Source organism: Andrena cerasifolii, chromosome 4, assembly GCF_050908995.1.
Source record: "Andrena cerasifolii isolate SP2316 chromosome 4, iyAndCera1_principal, whole genome shotgun sequence".
Classification (NCBI taxonomy): domain Eukaryota; kingdom Metazoa; phylum Arthropoda; class Insecta; order Hymenoptera; family Andrenidae; genus Andrena; species Andrena cerasifolii.
The window spans coordinates 16,403,738-16,426,181 of NC_135121.1; the positions used below are offsets into that span (position 1 = coordinate 16,403,738).

General features: G+C 36.7%; 1 protein-coding gene across 2 annotated transcripts; it reads right to left on the reverse strand.

Annotated features, from left to right (window-relative positions):
- Window positions 1-1,729: 1,729 nt before the first annotated feature.
- LOC143368189 (uncharacterized) lies at window positions 1,730-19,476 on the reverse strand. 2 transcript variants are annotated; one of them, XM_076810633.1, is made up of 5 exons: window positions 19,133-19,476; window positions 10,700-10,972; window positions 7,999-8,100; window positions 2,506-2,631; window positions 1,730-1,897 (listed from the first exon to the last, which is right to left on the reverse strand). In XM_076810633.1, the coding sequence occupies exons 2-5, from the start codon at window positions 10,863-10,865 to the stop codon at window positions 1,797-1,799; spliced, it is 495 nt and encodes a 164-aa protein (XP_076666748.1). In that variant the 5' UTR covers window positions 10,866-10,972; window positions 19,133-19,476; the 3' UTR covers window positions 1,730-1,796. The 2 variants fall into 2 exon arrangements, with proteins under 2 accessions (XP_076666748.1, XP_076666750.1); XM_076810635.1 differs by having other exon boundaries at window positions 10,700-10,944; window positions 19,133-19,273.
- Window positions 19,477-22,444: the final 2,968 nt, after the last annotated feature.

Consider the following 22,444-nt stretch of genomic DNA (forward strand, 5'->3'; position numbering starts at 1 on the left):
AGGATTTAGGAAACTTCTGGGAGAAACTACTGAAAAACTGAGAAAATCGGCCTCAAAGTTTTGCTCCTTCTGGAACCCCGATATATGCACTTAAATGTACGTGAACGCGTAATGAAGTTGCAGTGAAAACTCGACTGCAATCTATATATAGTAATTCCAAATTTATGTGCACAATTCTCAATCCATACAGTAATTCCCAAATTTTCACGCACAGTTCTGTTAGTTTCTTCATTATTCCGAGTAATTAATTAAATTTGTCACGCCCTTACATGTATGTATATATCAACATAAGATTTAGAAAAGCCAATTATAGTTTAAACTCGATTTACTATACATAAATCGCGAACGATCGCAATCTAACAGGATGAACGATCGTTTATCACATACTACCAATTGAATATCGAAAATTATGCAAAAATATATACAAATTTAATAACGTCCTTCATTTTAGTTTCTTAACTTTTTGAAGTTGCCTTATCACGTACATCATTAAAAGTATTTCTCTGCTTTTTCTCTCGTCTTATGCTGCATATCATTTTGAAACTGTTTCTGAAGCGAAGTAAGAAAAATAGTAAAACTTTTTTATTTTCAAAACTCCTTTTGCAATACTCTTCTCATTTATGCATCTTGCTTCATTACTGTTTTCTGTTGATTTCGTTTTAATTTGTCCTTCGTTTTATCGTTATTGATTCATTGCAATCTTCACTAAATTTCATTAAATTCCTCCCGTCACTTCCCCATTTCCTCGATCAAATTCTTATTCTTTAATATTCAATATTAAGTTACCATCTTAGCAAGGAGGTATAAACTAAAAAATTCTGAATACGTATATCGTTCTTAGGAATAATTGCTATCACTTGTCCGATGTAATAAATAATATGCCCGTACGAAGACCTTATTCTCTTCCTCCCTTTTTACCCTATTCGGATAATGAAATCGAACGTTGGAGCAATTCAGCTTTCGGTTACACAATCCTCGACAAATCGAACCTTCCATCGTGCCATTTCTGCGCAACGAAGGCGACGTTCTATTTATTTCATCCGATTGCTGCGCCAATTTAGGAATGGCACAAAAGTCGACTGTGACGTTGAAGGTGAATACGTCAGATGCGAAGGTGGATAGAGTAGAAAGCCGAATTGCACGGATCCGGTTTAATTTCGCAATTGCAGTCGAATAGCCAAAGTATTATGTATAAATGTTGTATTCCACATTTGCGTTACATATTCTAAAAACAGTCGGCGAATACCTAAATTACTTCGATACATGACAATAATTTTCTAATTCCGCGTTTAGGTAAACTTTTATTCGACTGCCCCCCCATCAGTTCTGCGAAACAGAAAATTGAGGGTGCTGTAGCAACGATTCGATCGCGTGCCTCGGGCCACGCAATCATTTTCTCCTGTTATTTACAATTAAGTAACAATCGTTTTGCAAGTAAGTGTCACTTGAGCAAGGTACTGCCACGTCCTAATTACATTTACAGTGACAACGGGGGGGCGTTGGCATCAAAAGACTTTCTTAAATACGTTTGTACATTGTTTGTTGCGCTTATAGAAAAATTCGTTGCACGGATAGAAAAGTACAAATGGTCGTTGAACAATATTCATTATTTTCGGTAACAATCGCACCTCCCCGTGTACAGGAAGCCGCGGACTGTTCGCGAAGTTCTAGCAACTTCGGCCTCGTTGTTATAAATATTCGTTCAGCTGTGTTACGAAGTTCGGCCGCGTCGATGGAAAAATAATTTATTAAAATAATTCGTATTATACAAAATATTTGGTATCAAATGTGTACTGTCAGATCGATCGCAGGAGTAACCTGAGCACCGTCAATATCGCCAGGAACTTTGTAAGATTCGTGTTCGCACAAGATCCTGCGCCGGTCGCTCGGTATTTCCCTGAAAAAAAAAGAACTTAGTTACCGAAGAATCAAATATATCAATTGAATTAGTAAAATCGATAACGTCCGCATCGATTATCCAAAAATTAAATTTATTGTAATTTATGCAACCTATAATAATCTACATTTTTACTTGAATTCATATTTAATCTAAATATCTAAAAAAAATTATGTATAAATAAATTCTTTAAACAGCAATGCATAAAATTTAATTATAGTAACTCCTATCATGGTTCATCAATTAATACACAAATTCCTGTAAATGAATTATAAAGCCGCTACATTTATTAATTTTAATGATTAACATTTAATAAAAAATTTAGTAAATTTTGTTTCGCTAAAAATTAATATATTTGATATTAAAGATATTTCACTATATTTTAATTGAATATCTATTTCAGTAATTTATAAATTGAATAAATTAATTTGTACATTTTGTTGAACCGCTGTTGCTGGTGCTATAAGTACCATTACTTAAATCAATAACTAAATTAAACTTTAATTAAGCTAGGAAATTTTCACTGTTAAGTTTCTAATATACGTATAGTAGGTTCGTGGCACCTTGCATGCTTCGCGATAACGCGCAAGCGGAAAAGAAATACTTACAGAGAGAGGCCAAGTAGGAATGACAACAGCATTCCCGTAGTCTCGTGTACTCAGCGCAGTCTCCAGCCTGCACTTTGCATTCTTCTGGTCCCACGCGACAAGTGTGCTTCACGAAGGGGAATACCTCTAAAACAATAGAGTGGTGAATGTAGGAGAGCCAATAGTCTCGATTGCTTTGAACGGAAAAAAAAGTCGATTAAAGTGAGGATATAGTAAATTTCTTTCTATGTGTGAAATGGTTGAAGGTAGAAAAGAAAATGTTGCGAAGAAATTGTTTTAGGAAACGAGGAAACAGTTTTATAGGGAATGTGCACTTGTACTCTTTTTACTTTAATGAAACAATTTAGTTTCAGAAAATTTTTAACTTAACGAAACTATAAATACTTCACTACCTACTCGGTGCACTTTTTCATTCTCAGCGATAAATTTTGGGATATTTGTGCGAAAGATGCAAGTGAATCGTATTATTTTTGTTACTTTTTTCAGTAATTTTTGGTCATTTTTTTCTATTTTCAATTATTTAATGAAAGATAGATCTGGGAGTCGCTAATAAACTTTTGAGTATGTATTATAGCTGGTCTCTTTTTAATAAACTTTTCAGTATGTATTATAGCTGGTCTCTTTTTAATAAACATACACTAGATTATAGTACTTGTACTCAATTGAGAAAATGTACTGATATATCTTAACTTGAAAAATAACACTTCGTCCTTTATAACAAAATTTCACAAGTTCGAGATCAAGATTTCTATGGGCATTTGAGTGTTGGCGCTCGCTGACTATAGATGTAGAAATATTACGCAAAAGTGACGCGGGCTATAAATGTCCAAGTATTATTTCTAACGTATCCATTTCTAAGATCGATAAAGCTACCGAACGCGAAAGGTAATACCGCGATAATTGGCCGGTTTTGTAGACGGGTACGCAACGAATTCTTGTAACGAGATACCGAAGGTTTCCGGTTCGGTATCAGTTCCGGGCTGTGTAACTGGTTGGCAACAGTGGATTCGATTTATTCGCGGAACTTCTTGTCGCCTATTCAAGAGTAATTTCTTTCACATTTAATTCATTTATCCTATATGAAATTATTGGCAAAAAATATGCGATATTTTTGTAATATATACATGCAAAATAAAAAATATGTTGTTAGAGTCCTGAAAGAACGAAATGAATTTTCGTCCAAGTCCCATTTTTTATCTCTACTCTATAAAAATTTAACATTTGCAGAATAATTGTATTCAATTGTAAGTAAATAATTTTTTTTCGTTATGATTAAACGTTATTTAATCTTATTTAGAATAAATTTAAATTTTCGAGACATGCGTATTTTATTGTATCTATTAGTACAAAAAAAATTACATCCCACCCCCTCCCCGGTTTTTAACCAACGAGGCCCTCGAAGGTTCGATAACTCAGGGCCCAAAATTCTGCAATTTACTATAAAAAATCCATTCTTGTAATAATAATCATAAAGAAAAAAAATGACTTACTTTTGTATATTTCTTATTTAAATAATATTAAAAGACAAACATGGAAGGAATATTTCAAAATAAACTTTTAGTGCCAATCCTAACTGTTTTAAAAGGGAAACAGTAAACAAAATTCCCTTCAATTACTTTTTTTTAATAAATGGAAATGTTAGATCAGGGCCCCACTGATATAAATTTTCAGATATAATTGTTCCTAATGGAACTGTCTTATTTTTTTTACCGTTCGCAGCTTGAACTTTTTGTCACCCATTACTGTATTTCTAACCGAAGACCACAGCAGGGTTAGGGAAAGTCTGAAGTTCGACTTTCAGTTCTTTTGCTGCGTTGCAGTTCCGCTTAACCGAATCGAGCGATTAGAAAAGTGCGGAGAGGAACGTGCATAAGACTGCTCGGAAGGGACTCACGTATTCGATAGGTGCGCGTGGTGCGTGCAGAAACGCGATTCTATTGCTGCCACCGTTGCTATTCGAGTAACCACTCGACGTGCATCGACAACGAGTACTGTGCCGTGAATAACGATTAAGACGTCGTTGCAAAATTATTCATAGATTGCGCGGAAATTGTCGAAGTTGCTGGCACTGTATTTCAATCGGGACGCTATGTAAATGACGTATATACGTAGAATCGCATGTCCTTAGATTAGGGTTGCTGGAAATATTTTTTCAAGTACTATAAGCATTTTAAAATCGTTTAACTTAAATTTGTTTACATATATTTTTTTTAATACTATTACTACCCTCCTCAGTTGAAATATCCTATCCAGCATTTTTCAATTTTTCAAGAAATATTGTAATATCTAAATTACCATAAGTCTTTTTTCTTTTAAGTATCTAAAGTTAGAAAACGCTACGTGCTTCGTAAAGATCTAGATCTAATATATTTATTTTTTTACGCCACAAAGAAAATGATAAAACCACAATTTTCTCGGATATTTCGAGCTGCTAGATAAGACATTTTACCTAAAGAGGGCAGATTAAGTTTCGCAGGAATGATGATGGAGGAAAGGTCGAGTTGCTAAGTAGCTGCTATTTCCTTTATTTCGGTTTTGTGTTTGTACCTTTGCGTGCTTTACGTTTCTACTATATTTACGTATCGCTTGTTTAATTCTTTCTCTAATCCACGCTTCATTGCCCGCTGTATATATTATTCTCTCTTGTATTCATCAAAGGGCTTCCGTTTAACTAACTAACTAAATAAATAATAACTGCACATGTACGGTCTGTAAACGCATGTAAAAGGGATTAATCTTGGATGAAGACAAATTAGCGAAACGTTTCACCCGCCACTTTGAAGGAAGGACACGAGGGGCTATGCTAATTAGAAATTGGAGGGAACGGAGTTAGAGGTCGATGGCCGATAGCCGCGTAAAGAGTTCGAGCGACGAACACGCGGGATACCTAAGAACGAGCGAGGTGTCCCCGTTAAACAGCTCCGCGACGAACGTTTCGCGTGAGTCACCTGGTATAACCACCCCGTGTGCCTGGACGTTAACACGCGTCAGATGGACAAGGATGGCTCGTTACGGCGGACATCGATGATTTCCTGAACAGGTGATTGTCCTTCCGTCCAGCTGTAGCCGAAGATGGACGGCGAATTTAATTTTAACCTGTTAACTGGGAAATACGAGTTGGGTCGTCATTCGAGAATGGCCCCGCGTTGGATGAGACGAGTTGACTCGTCAGGAAGATTTCGAAACTTATACAAAACGGGTACATAATGTGTTAATGAAAAAATTTTATTTCATTGAAATTAATTTACTTTTTTAAACCGACTTAAATTTCACCCTCTAAGCACTCTAGGTTCTATGATATGGCCGGCCACAGGGGTGCAGCGGGTGCGAAGTACCCAGGCTCCATGCTATGTGTACAAGGGCCCCAAAATAGGGAAAAATGAAGAAAACAGAAGGCTAAGAAGAAAAAAAAAAGGGGAGGAAAAAATTTTATTTCATTGAAATTAATTTACTTTTTTAAACCGACTTAAATTTCACCCTCTAAGCACTCTAGGTTCTATGATATGGCCGGCCACAGGGGTGCAGCGGGTGCGAAGTACCCAGGCTCCATGCTATGTGTACAAGGGCCCCAAAATAGGGAAAAATGAAGAAAACAGAAGGCTAAGAAGAAAAAAAAAGGGGAGGAAAAATTTTTATTTCATTGAAATTAATTTACTTTTATAAACCGACTTGAATTTCACGCTCTAAGCACAGAGCACAATAAAATTGTGGTGGGTAACCGTACCAAGGTATGCGAGAACTGTCAAAAAAGAAATTAGAATATAATTTGTAATAAACTAATATATATACTAATGTAATAAAATATTATTTATAATATGGTAATAATAAACTCGTATATTTAAATATTCTAATGTTTGTTGCCTTTATCTTATTTTCTTTATTATTGCTATTGTTATCCCTTTGTCGTGGAAAGAGTTTATGCATTATTACCGTGGAGGGATTATTTGGGACCCCAAAATATTTCTTGCACCCGAGCCCCTTTATAGAGAAGGTAACGATTATTAGACGTACATTTTTTTTTAATACACTGCAGACGTTTACTGATCGAGAAATAACCCAGTTAACAAGTTAAAATGTCACGTTCCCTGCCACCGTGGAATTTCCGACTTTCGATGGGCCCACAAAGCGCGATGCAAAAATTAGATCACGAGGTTTAATTACAGAAGTTGCAACTTTGTCAAATCCTCCACATTTTAGCTCCTTTTCGTGTACTCTGTCGCTCGTAAATATCAGGACACCCGCTGCATTTGCATAAAATGAGATGTTTGATACAGATTGAACAATTCTCAGTAGATACTTTTATTTTCTGGTTTCAATTTAAAATACCAAATGAAGTAAAATTTCTTAGAGTTCTTCAATAAATTTCTGACGTTTTTCATAATTATTCCACGCAGTGTAGGTGTCCTAATACTTCTGACCGGCAGTGCACTTTAATTTGACAAGTATCACAATGAAAGGTGTGAAAATACTTGCTTCAATAAAAAGACTATAATTATGCTACCTTTGCACAGTCAACATACTGTAGCCATTTAAAAATTCATTCGTGGCGCAGAATCTATTCTAAATTGAAAGTATTATTTCTCTTGCTTATTCTAGGTACTAAATATTATTTGCATTAAAATAAAGCTTCGGTTCGTTGAATTGCTTTTTATACAAACCCTTTTCTCCCATATTATGCAATAGTTATTTTTCTTTGCTTGCAAGCTTAAAATGAGACTAACTTTTTCTTTCACTATTTTATATCACTTATTATTTGCTTTGTTAAGACTTTTCAAGAATTAACTTCAATCGTAAAAAACGAGCCGATTCTTTTACTTTACATATTTGGCTAAATCCTTCGATAACGTTTCAACTGAAATGGTCCATCACACCAGTTATTAATTATTATGCAACATTCTTCACTAGCCAATTTTAACGACCATCCTTGTTGTTCGATTCCATCGGCGGAACTGGTCGGTATCAAATACATATCACACAACATAATTAACACAATCAATTTTTTACTTTGCTTGCTGGAGTTCAGTCGCAGCACAGCCGATTGGCATACGTTTAAGCTCTCCCAATTACGTTCATGCGACTGGGATTACGCGAGGCATTATTTTCTATCGGACGAATTACAGGCATTACAGGCGAATCCAGCTTCCATTATCGTTCGAAATTTCCATGAAGAGTCGTACAATCGAGCCGCCAGCGTTTGCGCCGCCAATTCTTCACGCACGAATTGCCTACACGCGATTGTCGTTTTTTTTTTCCCATCCGATTTCTATACGTAAATAGACGAAGGACAAGAACAGAATGCGAGTGGTATAATCGACAACAAAATACGAAATCAGAAAAACCAGCCAGCCGTCAAGGTAATTGTTCTACTTCGCTGGGAATTGTTCAAAGGTCGATGAAAAGAGAAATCAAAGTAATTCTTTTCGTGCAGGAATTATGAATTGAGGATTTTAGGAACGTCGAAGGTTCCTTGCGTTCTGCTGTAATCATACTTACTATTATCACTGCCGTCGCAGCAGCAGTGATCGTTTATGACACTCTCATCTTTACAGTAAGTCATCTCTGAACTCGTGCAAGGCTTGCATCCTGGAATTGGTCCTGTCGAATTTATAAAAATGTTTGATAACGTCCTCTCTGTCCGGCGGTGAATTTATTCTGCTTGTAACCTGGAAATTCCAAACATTATGAAACTTTGGGGATATGTAAAGGATATATAAATAGGTATTACCCAATTTTTTTTTGGTGCTCAAATTCTCTCTAAGGGAGCGAAATTCACCCCTGAAAATCCGGCTATATTCCCATTTTCTGTTACAACTCGCGAACTGTAAGAGATAAAAAAAATTTCAGACAAAAATTACTTATGTTAATTGGGAGTATTATTTGTTAACTTAAAGTTCTTACAGTTCGCGAGTTGTAACAGAAAAGTAAAAAATAAATTTGTTCCTTATTCAATCTACGACTCTCCATTTTTTTTGTCGCTGCCACATTTGCACTGTGTAAATCTGGCGCCGACTTAAAAAAAGAACTGAACCGATTTTTATAATTCTTCTTGCATGACCTAAGTTGATTGAAGCTGAACTAAATGCAATAAGTTTCGCGAAAATCGGTCCAGTGGTTACGGAGAAATTCGCGGACAAACATAATACCTACATACTAACATGCATACATACGTACACATCGAACGTAGAACCTCTTTCTTTTGAAGTCAGTTAAAAATGGGAAAACAGCCGGATTTTCAGGGGCTAATTTCGCCCCTTGGATTGAATTTGGGTACCAAAAAAAATTGCGTAATACATACCTATATATCCTCAACATATCCTGAAAGTTTCATAATTTTTTAAATTTCCAAGTTGGAGATCTTCCCTGGTCAGTAACTAACAAGCATATCCTACGAAACGAGCGTTGAAATTCATAAAAATTGAAAAATAATCGCTATCAAGCGGGTGAATATTTTTTTTTTGCGAACTGAAAGAGGAACATGGGTTCTCGGTGTTACGGTGCTGCAAGGACACCGTGCTCTTCGTGCTCTGAAAAATTGCAAGCCCACGCGTGTATCATTTTCGTTGGGCGATTAAGAATTACATTTCATTATCCTCGATTCGAGGTGGCGTTATTAAAACAGACGACAATCGCATTAAATCGAGGGAACACAAGTATGATTCACGTTAATTAGTGTCTCGGGGCTTTTACGCAACCGTTTTGAAACCGTGTCGTGGATACTCGACGTTGCCCATTATTCTCGATATCGTCTTATACTACATATACATACATCTCTGATATGTAAATGCATCCTTGTACCACTTGGTGCGCAAACCTCTGGCATATTTAAAAAAAAAGAGAAGTGAAATTAAAGCGAAGAGAGCCACAGTAATTGAACAGAGGTATATACAAATTGGTCTATAATCCATTATTAATGTTGCGTCTTAAAATGGGGCGTTTTCCTTAAATTGGGGGATTCTTTTTTATTCGGAGCTCCGCTTGCGAGAAAATTGATTTCGGCTAAATATGGTACCACTGTCAATTAAATGAATCCTACTGTGAATTAAATGAATCCTGCTGTGAATTAAATGAATCCTACTGTGAATTAAATGAATCCTACTGTGAATTAAATGAATCCTACTGTGAATTAAATGAATCCTACTGTAAAATTTCGTTTTTACTTACACTGTATCAGCAATCAGAACTGTGTTCTATAACCTGATACGATTTCGAAGGATTCATCATTAGAGGCCTTTCTGTAGCGTGACTGTACTCTAAAAATGAATCGAAATTGTAAAATACATATTTTGCAAACAAGCCTCTGTTTTCGAATATGTTACCGATTTTTGCAATCAATCAAGCACACATGTACTCGATGGATTTTGAATATTGGCTTCCTCGAAAATAAAAGCTCATTCAAGAAAAATTTATTCTACAATTGCGACCTATTTTCGGACAGGGATTCATTTCGATAGCAGTTGCACCGTATTTACGTATCCTGTCAATTCCTCTTCACCTACACTCCCAAGCTCCGAATAAAAACGAACTTATTCCACACTTATTTTCTAGTGAGGAATTACCCCTTTCACAGTTGCCAGTAAAGGACCATTCTGTACAGCATGGTCAATAAGACTGAAGGAATCGTTACACAAAATTGATTTCTCATTGGCATAGGAAAGAATTTACCAAAGCATCGATCCGCGATATTTCCCGGTACCGTTTCGTTAGATAAATCTCTACAGCCAACCGAGCCGACCGCTGACTAGCAAAAATTCTGAAACAAAGCAGGGCAGCCTTGGTCTCTGTTTCCTGTCCACGATAACGTAACGTTTGAAAGCTGAAGGATCAGTTTAAACATAGGAGCGTCTCGCGGAGAACAAGGTGTCCATTTCGTTCGCCCGCGTGCCCGGAGCCTACAGGAGGTACGGAAGGAGAAGAAACTTCCTATCGTCGTACCTTTCTTGTCCATACCGGCTGCAGTGGAGGAGCACAGACAGGCTGATTAATAAAAATCGAACGCTGAGTTAATTCGGAGGAGGATGCCACCCGGGTATCCGTTTAAACAGATCAAAGAGGAGCTATTCTCGGAGGAAAGATAAATAGATTTCCGTGCTGTGTAAAGATGCTTTATAGACCAGACGCGGAATGAAGTTAGACAACGGGGCTCGACGTAACGCTTTTAGCATCTAGGGTGATGCGCAACAGATTTTTTATTCACCAGGGTAAATCTGCAGCTTCTTCGCCTCAGCGATCGCCTCGTCGTAGAGGACCTCGTGGTCCAGCGAGTACTCCTCGTCGGGGTGGTGGTTCACCACTGTCACCGACTCGAGGCCGCCGAGGAACAGGATCAGCATCAGGATTCGGAATGCAGCGGCGTGGCTCATGCTAAGGCCTCTTCTTCGACATCTTCGAGGGCGATCGGCTGCCACGTGGTTCTTAACCGCGCTCCACTTCGAGTCGACGCTTCGAAATGGAAAAGTAAAGCACTGCTCTGTGAGGACAATCGGCAAGATTTCTTTTTTTTTTTGTTTTTTAAGTAAAGTGAGAAATCACTGAAGTGTTTTCGAAATCGTGGTGCAACCGGGAAAGGAGATCGTTCTGTGTGGGAAATATACAATGAAATTGTTTTGTATTAGGCTTAGGGATTGAAAACCGGTAAATCGGTAAATCGGTTTGAAGCTTTTTTCACTGATAACGTAGTAGATATCGGCGGAATTATGCGGTACATAATTATATACGCTACTATTTCTCGCGATTTACCGGTAAATATCGAAAAATACGTAATTTACCGGTAAATATCGAAAAATACGTAATTTACCGGTAAATATCGAGAAATACGTAATTTACCGGTAAATATCGAGACATACGTAATTTATCGGTAAATATCGAGAAATACGTAATTTACCGGTAAATATCGAGAAATACGTAATTTACCGGTAAATCGATTTACCGGTAAATATTGAGAAATACGTAATTTACCGGTAAATATCGAGAAATACGTAATTTACCGGTAAATATCGAGAAATACGTAATTTACCGGTAAATATCGAGAAATACGTAATTTATCGAATTCCCAATAAAAATTTGGCGAGTTACCGGTAAAAATTGTATATATAGCAATGTAGCGCATATATACAGCGCATAATTCCGTCGACATCTACTACGTTATCAGTGAAAAAACTTCAAACCGATTTACCGATTTACCGGTTTGCAATCCCTAATTAGGCTCCGTTTGCAAGAAAATTGCACCTAGAATGGATCCTTGTCGAAAAAATAGTCGAAATTGTAAAATAACTGTTCTTCGAGCCTGGTTCTTTTTTTTTAGAAAATCTGTTTAAAAGTGGAACTAATTTTTGAAATAAGAATCGATTTTCTGGAAAGAAAAATTCTGATGAAAAATAGTTATTCCATAATTCTGAACTAATTTTAGGCGAGGATTCATTTCATGTACAGTTGCAACATATTTACTGAACAATTCTGCTGATTTTTAATCCTCCATCTCATTTCTGGTTGCACCACTATTTCGGAAGCATCCTGTATGTATCTTTGTTTATTTGTGTTCTGTTGTTCCTATTATACAATTACTGTATTCTCATTTAAGTGGTGATAAAGTCGTTATAATAAGAATAACATTTGGAGCTGTAAGTGTTAATTTATTCGAAATAACAGGGATTTTAAAATAATGAAAGTGGTGGTTATTGTTCTTTGTGTGTTGAATTTTTCGTGTTTGTTTAGTGACGAATGGAGGTTGTAATTATTTTTTAAGCCGAACTTTGCTAGTTGTTTAGTGTGTGCCGAGGTTGGAATAAGAGGAATTGAAAAAATAGTTGTAAGGGAGGGAATGGATACATACATTCTATTAATCGTTTTGTGATTGTAACGCAGTAATTTGTATATTCATAAGTGTGAAACAGCTTTGACATCTGTAATCTCTGAGAACAATTTTCTTTAGTCATTCATTGCTCGAGTTCTCACAGTAAAGGGATATTTTAAAAAAATAGAACTGCCAATAATCTACTGCCCTAGACTACATAATCTGTCAGCACCCTGCTATACTTAGACGATGCATTTATCAATAAGTGTATCTACACACGCTCAGAAAATAAGAGCTAAATGTGAACATTTCAGACGTTGTACTGTATACTGAATATAGTATCAATGCATAATTGAAATATTTGTGTTAGGCTACTGATTGATTACTGTACTGTTTTATTATTTTATCTTAGCTATGCAATTATTATTATTAAAACGAAATACTCTCGTTGTATTATTTCAAATATTATTTTTAAAAAAACACGTTGTTTTGTTTTATGTTTATCCCATTTTTCTTAAGTACCATATGGTCAATTTATTTCAAGAAAAATTCTGCAAATAGAAATTGTAGGTCTGAGGCAATGAGATGATATGTGAGATAATATTATTTGAAAACTGCAAATAAGTGTTCGAGGAAATTGTTAAAATTATTTTTAAAAAAATCATGTAACTGAATTTATTACGGTGTGTAAATAGATTTGCAAGTTCTACTTTCATATTAATTAATTATCATATCTAATTTGGAATAAATCGATTTTTAGTCTTACAAACATTGTTTCATCTCTGACTATATCTGATTGTCATGCATTCTATATCTTCTCTTTATTAACCAGACTTATTTTCTACGCATAGTGTAATGATTGTCGCAACCGGAAGCGTATGCAAGATTGCAGGATAAGAATGCTGGCGAGACAGTGCCGTATAAACGATAACGATTGTCGTATCATCATCATCATCCAAGGTGACTTTTGAAAAGGACCCTTTGTTCGCGATGCGACCCAGGCGCTAATTTGTGCGATAAGAAGTTTTGAGCATGCATCTCTCCTAGGTAGTAGGTGTGCCGAGTTTTGATTGTCGATAAAATAAACTTCGCGTCGGACAATAAGTTTTCTAATTTTGTTGTCGAGTAATATACAGAAGAGGTGAGATAAAATTTCTTTAATCAAAACTATTAAAAATATCTCACGAATCGTTAAAAATAGCTCACTAATAATAAGACATTACTAATAATAGGTATTTCAGTATTAATTGGATATTACTAATAACATCGCACTACTAATAAAATATTACCAATAAAATATTACTAATAATATCTCAGTACTGATAAAATATTACTAATAATATCTCAGTGCTAATAAAATATTACTAATAATATCTCAGTACTAATAAAATATTACTAATAATATCTCAGTACTGATAAAATATTACTAATAATATCTCAGTACTAATAAAATATTACTAATAATATCTCAGTACTAATAAAATATTACTAATAATATCTCATTATTAATAAGGTATTACTAATAATATCCCAGTACTAATAAAATATTACTAATAATATCTCATTATTAATAAGGTATTACTAATAATAGTAAAATAGTTGAAAATAAAGAGGGGGGCAATACACAATGGATATAACTTTGTGACGACCACTGAGGTCACTTTAACTTTCATCTGAAACACTTTCAACAACATTTTAGTAACAATCGACTATTTGAAATTCATGTGATTTCAGACATATCCACCGAGGCTAATTAGCATTTCAATTAAAATGACACCCCATGTACATCGAACAATACATATGAGGCATTGAGAGCAAAAACGGACAAACCCACATTTCTTGCATAATTAAGCTAGTAGCAATAATGTATGTATGTCCAATAGGCTGTACTAATTATATAAAATAGGAAAAATTAATATTTTTTCAATGTGGGTTAGTCTACATTTGCTCTCAATGCCATATATAATACCATGAAATTTCGAATCCCCAGTAGCTCACCATTAATACCATAACCACAGTCGGAGCAGAAATGTTGACGCAACAGAATAACATTGAAATTATTAACTCCGCCACGATAGTGGAGTTAAACGATGTTTCTGTACGAGGACTAACGACAAAGCGTCGAATAAAATTGCAGTGGACAGTCACGGAAGCATCAGATATAATCGTATCGCGGTATCCAAGTTTTCCAAATTATGGCGGGGAATATCGTGCAAAATTACAGCGCCAGATCGGAGCGAAATCAAACAATTACATCATCCTATCTCTCTATCTGTTACCAGCTAGACTGGACTGATGTTTTAATGTCGCAAACTGCGCGAGAAGCACAAGTCCCGAGTACGGGTGGTTTTGATATCGATCGCGTGATTCGTTTCATTTCGGGAATGATTCACCCCTCGCCATCTCTGGCACACGCCACAAGCTGGCCCGTCTGACAAGGGAACTTCGGTTACCCGAACGTTCCAATTTTTTTTTTTTTTGTTAAACTGTGCAGGCTTGTAAAGCACCTCGGGCAATTTTTCGTCTGTGCCCATTTTCGGCTCTGCAGGGTGAAAACACCCCCGAAGGTTAACGAGTGTCCTCATATTTTCCAGTATACCTTCAAAACTATAGTAAGTATTAAGAAATTGGTATAAAGAAAATTGAATGGTTTTTCAAGCTGTATAAAATTTCCATACTGTTCATCTCAACTATTACTTAATTTAATTATGTTGGTTTCTTGTTCTTTGGAAGGGGGCGTTAAAGCTGGTTGTAACAGTAGCTCGTCGTTTTCACTGTATTTTATTTTCTAACGAAATAAAGGCATAGAGTATTGTTATTATTATTATGTAGACTGTTGTGAAAAATCTTAAATTGTTCATAGAGGATATTACAAAGAAAGAACTGCAAGCGAGTAAAGACTTTCTTTAAACACTGTATACGTTCGTATGCAACAGTTAAAGTACTCGCAGTATCATTTGGGTCAACTTATTTTCATGCAAAAACGACGGTGATAAAGTTACCTAGTACACTTCGTAACATAGATTCCAACAAACGGGTTAATTGACATAAATACTCTTTTCTGTTTCGACGAAATCGTACTTCTTTGTATCTGCTGCACTGGAAAAGCTTCAATAATTCATTAGTTTTGTATCGTATACGAATTGGCCAATTAAAACGATCTTATTCTACTACTAAATGTAAATGGGATTAATATCTCCACCGTTATCTCAATCTTGTTCACAGTTATGCCGCTTGAAAGACACAATGTTCACAAAATTATATACAGAGTGGTCTTAAGGGTGGTTTTAAGGGGGTGAAAACTAACCTCAGAGTCAAATTGGCACTTCCACTTTTTCGCGTGTAACTCTCAAAGTACAACAGACAGAAAAAAATGTTTCAAACAAAAGTTTAATGGTGCAATAAGCGCTACAAACTTGCGTTAACAAAATTTTGGAAAGAGTTTTTTCATCAGTTATACATATATATTTTTTTAACTCTTTTCAAAAGTGGTATCTTTACGAAGAAGTCAAACGAAAATCTAAAAAACAAGTTCCCGGAGGTCTGTCTAAGTTTTCGAAAACAAAAAACAACTGAACCTCCACGATTTCGCCAGCAAGCAACGAATCACCCTGCATACCGAGGCGCATTCATCGCGCCCGAGGGAAAGTAATTAACCAAGCACTTTTACAAAAAGCCGTGCAAACCCCGGAGGGTGGCTGAACGAGAACAGTGAGCAGAAAAGAACAAGGTGAGTACTAGAAATTACGACTTGCTCGTGAGTCAGAGCCCGATGACAAAGACGATCGTTAATTAAGCCCAATTAAGGGCCCTGCACGCGAAACACGGATGCCTTGGCTTTTCGAATCAAGGTGGCATCGCGGAGTGTCCCCCTGCCGATACGATTCCCGTGTTTCGCGGGACATTTCTGCTTCTGCCCTCCCACAACGCGGGGGACGTCGGTGGCGGGGGTTGTGACACTTGTTTACCGCCAGCTGCTTTGCGACTTGGCGCAAAGGTGACCAAGTTATTGGGCGCGTTATGGCGGAAAACGGACGCGGTTCATCCACTTGAGGAATTACGTCACCGACCGCGCACGTTTTCTGGGGAGGCAGAAGAAGACGCGATGCAACAGCAGGAACGACAATGGCCAGCATATTGGACGGTATAGAGTCAAGGTTGGTTATAAAACTGTATTAATGTTGTAAGTTTATAGCGCGACCTTTCGCCTTGCGCGAGAAAACGAGCATCGTCGAGGAGGCTTGAATTAACCGTGGGCGTGTTCTTCCCGTATTCTGCAACTTTTCTTAAGGGGGTACTCTAGTGGAAGTGTCCATTTCTCAACGCCATCTTTGAGAATTTATTCAATAAAAACTGTAAGCTTATACTGTGTGGCGTTTTGCCTGCATATTAAGGTATGTTTGAAGTAATACTCAGAATTTTTTTGATGCTTTTTATCGCACATATACATAGATATAGTCGGAGGCACAAGCTTCTTCAAAAAAATTCTTTTCCGCCGGGCTTTGGTGTGGGGACTATTCTAGTTCTCCGAAATGGAAAAACTAAGGTTTATTTTGTTTATTATGTTTGTCGCTATGGTTGAAATCACAGTCGTCCTCTAATAATAAAAGTTTGCGGAATGATAGCAGTTTGCAAAAACTTTCGATTTTTACGGAAAGGTATCTTCTTATATGCAATAAAAATGATTTAATTTTATAAAATTATTAAACAGGTAGGTTCAAGTATAGTGAAATTTCGTTATCTATATGCATGCGAAAGGGCAATTCGATTGGTTGAATAGTTCAGGGGCAATATTGCACGCAAATTGTGAAGCCCCTTGGAGTATCGCGGTTTCGATCGGAGGAATTTGCAATTGCTTTTATAGTTTAGGGCAATGTGAAATGTGAAAAGGAAGCGCGAAAGGCGAGCTTTAATGGGGCCATTGTAACCGGAGGAATAGTAGGTACAGTGTGTATCAAAAGTTCCCGGTTGTGAGTCTAATAATTCGTTGTGGCCCAACGGGCGAACTTATGCCCTGAAGAAAACGGTGGAAGCTTCCAGCATCTACAGTGAAAAAGTCATCCTCGGGTATACTAAGATAGGTACCATTCTTTCCGTTCCACTGTCTTTAATTCCACCAAAATAAATTATCATACTAAACTCAGAGTCCGGAAACTTTTGATACATACTGTAGTATTAATTGTTAGTACCTTTTCACACGAGACAACTTGCGTGATTCGCGGATAGTATTTTGGATATATTCAGGTGGAAGAGATGGTTCGAAGAGGACAGAAATTTATTGAAATTGTCTAAAATACTAATCAGGGGTCACAAGAGTCATGTGTGAAAAGCAGTGGCCCACCCAGAGGGGTTGGGGGGTGGGAGGTGGGGGTAAGAATAAAAGAAAAATAAAAGAAAACTGGATTTTATTCTTTAAATAAATTTGTATAATTACCTAATGAATTTTATTGAATCTTCATTAAATGAAATTGCTTTAAATAAATTTTAAAAATATTTTTATCCGTTCAACTCGGCTCCCCCCAAGATTAAATCCTGAGGGCGCCACTGGTGAAAAGATTCTAAATTTCACACGTACAGTACTGCAATGATGCAATAGTAAACAAAAATAAATATCGCACTTCCGATTCATGGAGTAGAATTAAGTTTCGATATCCTCAAAAATGGTACGTGCGTAATGTGTCTACTAATTTTTTGTAATATACGATTAAATTAACTGGGAATTTTATAACAGTCCGCTGCTAACTGATTAAAGTAATTATAAACGAATATTAAATTTGAATGGGATCCAAAGAAGCGTCGACTAAACCACGTTTAATCAGAATGCTAAGTTTTATTTTAATTTAAGATCCTTTGGAATTCGCAGTCGGTGATTAATGTACAAATATTTATGCGCGTTAAGATCTCAAATATCACGCCGATTAAGATACACTCCCGTGCTTGTAAATAAACTCGTATCCAAGATCGAAGCAACGGTAGCCCTTTCTTGCTCCAAGTCACTTTATTCGTTACATTTTCCAGAGGAGCATATTTATCTCCGCTGAACCTCTGATCCCATCGAATTATCGTGTTTTTTTTCGTTCCTATTACGAAAATGAGGGAAGACAAATTGGGGGAGAAGTTGTCGTTGTTATCGATACCCCTTCTTTACGCAATCAAGAATCAGTCCCCACACATGCATTCAATATTTTCTCTTTTACTATATAATTACTTTAAAAACAACTATCGGAATATCAAATTTAAAAACAACTATCGGAATATCAAATTTAAAAACAACTATCGGAATATCAAATTTAAAAACAACTATCGGAATATCAAATTTAAAAACAACTATCGGAATATCAAACTTCACCCTTCCAAACCTACTCTAATTTAAGAAATCTTCAAACTCCTGAATATCGAGTGATACCTAATTGCAACTAAACAGTAACTTCCAATTTTCATCTCGCCTAAGTTCACTTCTAATATCACCCTTTCTAAATCAAACTATAATTCCCTCCCTAAAATTAATTCCCATCTCAAATCTCGGTTGAGATTAATTTAATCTCAAAGATGTTTCACACTAATGCGCACATTACTTTCTCCGTTCCACCGTAGCAATTATTCCCGTCAGAGATGGGCAAGATTTTAATTTAAATAAAATTTCGACTAACGGACAAAGTTAAAAAAATTATTCGCCATTCGTTCGTTAACTTTATTCCACGCATGACGAGTAATTTGTTTACCTTTTATTAACGAATAATAACGAAAATTTATTTATATAAAAATTTCGCCCGCCTCTGGTTCTCGTGCAAGTTACCCCTTGCTTGGTAGAAAGAAAGCCAACGCCGATGCTCTTACCATCGCTCGATCTCTGCCACTTTCGATCAGAAGAGACAGTCCACGGGCAGAAGGACCATTTGACACTTACGAAGCTACTCGCCACCTTCGGCACGCGATGCTCCACGTCCACTAGCACAAAGTAGCCGTACCCACACTCCAGGAACCACCTTGTCGCGTCATGTTCGCGAAGGACACGTGTCGTTAAAAATGATAAAAGGTCCTGTTCGAAAAATCGACGTGGTTCGCCGCTGCTCGTCAAACGTGGACGAATGTTGTGCAGAGCGTAGAACGTTAGAGGGGAACGTATCGGAGTCGACACAACGAGCAACCGTCGACGACAGCGGGCTGCGTTGAACTGTCGGCGGAGGGCTGAAAAGAGTACATATTAGGAACCACCACCACCACCATCACTGTTCCGTACCGCCTTTGCCACCACTACCATAACCTTCCGCGTTGTATTGTCATGTTTTTGCCGTACTGCTCGGGCATATGCAAGTAGGTATGTATTTCTGGCGAGCAGAACAGAAAGGGCTGGGAACTATTCCTTGCCGTGGGCGTTCGGAGGGGGAGGAGGGCAAAAGGGACAGTTGCAAAAAAATATAGCAACGAAAAAACAACCCTGGCAATGACATCGACGAATCGGATTTAATTAAAAATTTAAAACCTAAATTTAGAAATATTCTCTTTTTTAATATAAACTTAACAAACATCAGATTTTAATAATAAGCTATTTTTTCTCAAAAGTCAGGGGGCAGGGGCAAAAGGAACAGTTAAAATTTAAAACCGAAATTTACAAATATTCACTTTTTTTAGTATAAACTTAATAAAGGTCAGTTTTTAAAAATAAGTTATTTTTTCTCCAAAGCCGTGGGGTGAGGCAACTGTCCCTTTTGCCGCTATTTTTTCTCAAAAGCCAGGGGGGCAGGGGCAAAAGGAACAGTTAAAATTTAAAATCGAAATTTACAAATATTCACTTTTTTAGTATAAACTTAATAAAGATCAGTTTTTAAAAATAAGCCATTTTTTTCTCCAAAACCGTGGGGTGAGGCAACTGTCCCTTTTGCCGCCATTTTTTCTCAAAAGCCAGGGGGGCAGGGGCAAAAGGAACAGTTAAAATTTAAAATCGAAATTTACAAATATTCACTTTTTTAGTATAAACTTAATAAAGATCAGTTTTTAAAAATAATCCATTTTTTCTCAAAAGCCAGGGGGGAGCGGCAAAAGGGACATATTACTTTTATAAATTTCAGGTTCAGAGTACCTATATGAGAAGCATGGATTTTATTTGGGACATGCAGCCCACGTTTAAGTGCAACCCCAATTTGGAATTCAACAGGCAGCAGCCATGAAAGGATGTAAATTTCCAGTAAAGATCTTAGATCGTTTGAACATTCTATCATCTACGGGCAATTTGAAGTTTCGAGATTTCGTTGAACGTTGTTGTGGTAAAAATTATTCTAGCAGCAAAAGAATTCATACGGGATTGTTTAACTGAGCACGATGAAATTTTTTATTACTTTATAGTACTTTGTAGCGATTTTATTTTCCAATATTTCGTAGAACTGCGATTTCCAGAAATTCCGTATTCTCGTATTTGATTAAACTATTAAATTAATTCACTTATACAACTTCATGAATTAGTTCTAAGCAATTTCCTCTAGTTTTAATGTTTTCTTTCAAAGCACGTTCCAACCGTAACGAGAAATAATTTCCATGTTAATTAACAGTTATATATATATATATATATATATATATATATATATATATATATATATATATATATATAAAATTTATATATATATATACCCCAGAAAAATATTTAAAAGTGGCATTTAAACAAAGCCTACGTAGAAGAAATGTGAAATATATGTAAGGTACCTAGTTCTGTAATATTCAAATTATGTAATATATCTTTTGAAACCAGTTGCATTTAACAAGGGAAGATCCCGACCCCAAAAATTCAAAAAATTCTGAAACTTTGAATATCTAAGAAATTTGATTACAACGCAATTTTTACTCGATGCCCGAATTGACTCTACGGGGGTGTAATTGACCCCTGATAATCCGGTTATTTTCCGATTTTGTGTTATACCTCATGAAGTGTAAAATACTTATTTACAAAATGATACATCTAATTATAACAAGTAACTTTTAAAAGAATTGTCTTGAAACTTTTTTTCCATCTCTTAGAGTTCGCGAGGTATAACACAAAATCTGGGCAGCAAACAAAAATTGCGTTGTAATCAGGAGGATTACATCCTACATATTCACAAAGTTTCAGAATTTTCTGATTTTCCAGGATCGGGATCTTCCCCTGTAGGCGATTCACTACTCGCCATTAGATCAAAGAATTTGACATAAGCATAAACAACCCGATATAAATAATATAAATAAATGACTCTGACCCAATTGTTTTTCTGCCAGCGAAACTATCCATCCGCCTGTAATTCCCCAATATCCAAACGGAAAAGGCGTAAATTTACTGCGACGTCCAAACATTACCAGAAGTATATGAACTTTCAGCTATTGCATAATTCTTGCAGGCCAAACGTTTCGTCGCGAGCATAACAAACGTTCGCGCAAGATTCTCGCATGGCAGGCTATACACTCGCTGGTTACAGGGAGCCGTAAATGCCCCAAATAACTCGGAAGAATAATAAATAGTTATCCACATCGTGTCCGTACTACCAGCTCCGAAAATAAAGCGAAATAATAGGTATGTATCAGTACGCGGGATAGGTAAACGTATCAAGGCACAAGTAGTTGGAAAACACTTGTTTGTATCCTCGGATGCTGCCAGAGTACGTATTATAATTCTGGCGACGTTCCGCAGTAATGTCCTTTTTCCTAAACATTCAGAAATGTTTTATCAGCCGCGAGATTGCTCCCATCGCTCTTGGAAATATTAAATATAAAAGATCCCCCGCTCACAGCTGACAATCGGCCTCGAGCCTATTCACGTTTTAACATGGATCTCGCGCTCACGTGCACACTTTTACTATTCAGCTGCCGAGGACCCTACAACCAGGAATACGTGCTTCTCGGTACGAATGCTTAAACGCACGGCCATTCGTACGAAACGGCGCACGAGAACCCGTACACAAAAGCTGCAGGCCGAAATTAGATGCCAGCATTCGCATCGGCTTCCTGGCTGAAACGTCGAAAAGGGTGGATTGGACATTAGTGGTTTGTTAAGTTTGATTTCCAGGGAGAAGTCCTTTATCTTAGTCGGTGTGGAGATGGTGGCGATGGTAGCATCGCTGGGGATCATTGAGGATCGTTTTCTCGAATTATTTTGACATTTGGGGAAGGTAGACACCTGCATCGATA

What these genes read in the sequence shown, in the direction of transcription:
- LOC143368189 (XM_076810633.1), bottom strand. Translation starts at nt 10,865, where the DNA reads ATGAGCCACGCCGCTGCATTCCGAATCCTGATGCTGATCCTGTTCCTC. An exon ending in GAAGCTGCAGATTTACCCTG is followed by an intron (nt 8,101 to 10,699) that starts GTGAATAAAAAA and finishes TAAATTCGACAG; the next exon opens with GACCAATTCCAGGATGCAAG. An exon ending in TTCCTACTTGGCCTCTCTCT is followed by an intron (nt 1,898 to 2,505) that starts GTAAGTATTTCT and finishes TTTTTTTTTCAG; the next exon opens with GGAAATACCGAGCGACCGGC.